Source organism: Plasmodium gaboni, assembly GCF_001602025.1.
Source record: "Plasmodium gaboni strain SY75 chromosome Unknown, whole genome shotgun sequence".
NCBI lineage: Eukaryota > Apicomplexa > Aconoidasida > Haemosporida > Plasmodiidae > Plasmodium > Plasmodium gaboni.
Genome location: NW_017385302.1, coordinates 1 through 844, shown reverse-complemented (window position 1 = coordinate 844; position 844 = coordinate 1). Strand labels below are relative to the sequence as shown.

Here is an 844-nt window from a genome sequence, read left to right as displayed (position 1 = left end):
TTTATAATTTAAAGAAAATAATTTTAATTTTTTTTTTTTTTCAATATTTCTTTTCTTATTTTTAGAATTATATTATTAAATTTTTATAATAAATATTCACATATTAAAATATTTACGTATATTTTTATTTATCTTCATACTTATAATTTGTTTTTTATAAAAAATAAATAAATAATAAACGATGAATAAGTTTTTGAATATTATATTTTATATTTTTCTAATATTAAATTTCTCTTTATTTCAAAGCAATACTATAAGTAAGAAAATTAAAAAAGAGAAACAAAAGAATGTAAGAAATGGTTCTTCAATAAATGACAAAAATATAGAAAATAAAAATGATAATATTAAAACTCAATTGGAAACTTCAGAAAGTATAGAAAAACAGAATGACATTTTAAATATATATAATAATGAAGGGGAGAAAAATAGTAATAATTCATTAAAAACAAATGTGACAAAAAATATTATAATTGATAATTCAGATGATGTTCAAGCAAGTGCAGATAATAATGTATACAATAATGGTATATCTGTTGATACTGAGAATAAATCAAAACATACACAACCTACAAATGATAATTACAAAAATGAACGATATCAATTAGAAGACCAAAAATTGAAGTATGGAGGATTTTTTAGCTCGTTTACTTCAGGAATTGTTAATTTTTTAACATCGCCTCTTTCCAATCAAAACGAAAAATCTGCAGAAACAGCTGTATCACCTTCTATTGTATCTAGTGCTGATAGATCAGAATCTTCAACTACATCCCCACCTGGAAATGTACCTCAAGATGCAGAACAAGGAAGACCTTCTAGACCTCAAGTACCAATAGCAAACAATAGA

The 844-nt window shown here is 22.5% G+C and overlaps 1 protein-coding gene across 1 annotated transcript; it reads left to right on the top strand.

The window, feature by feature from the left end:
• Positions 1-181: 181 nt before the first annotated feature.
• Positions 182-844, top strand: PGSY75_0012500A (merozoite surface protein; the record flags this gene model as incomplete). Its single annotated transcript, XM_018783263.1, has 1 exon — positions 182-844. A coding segment is annotated over one exon (663 nt), but the record flags the coding sequence as incomplete, so codon positions are not given.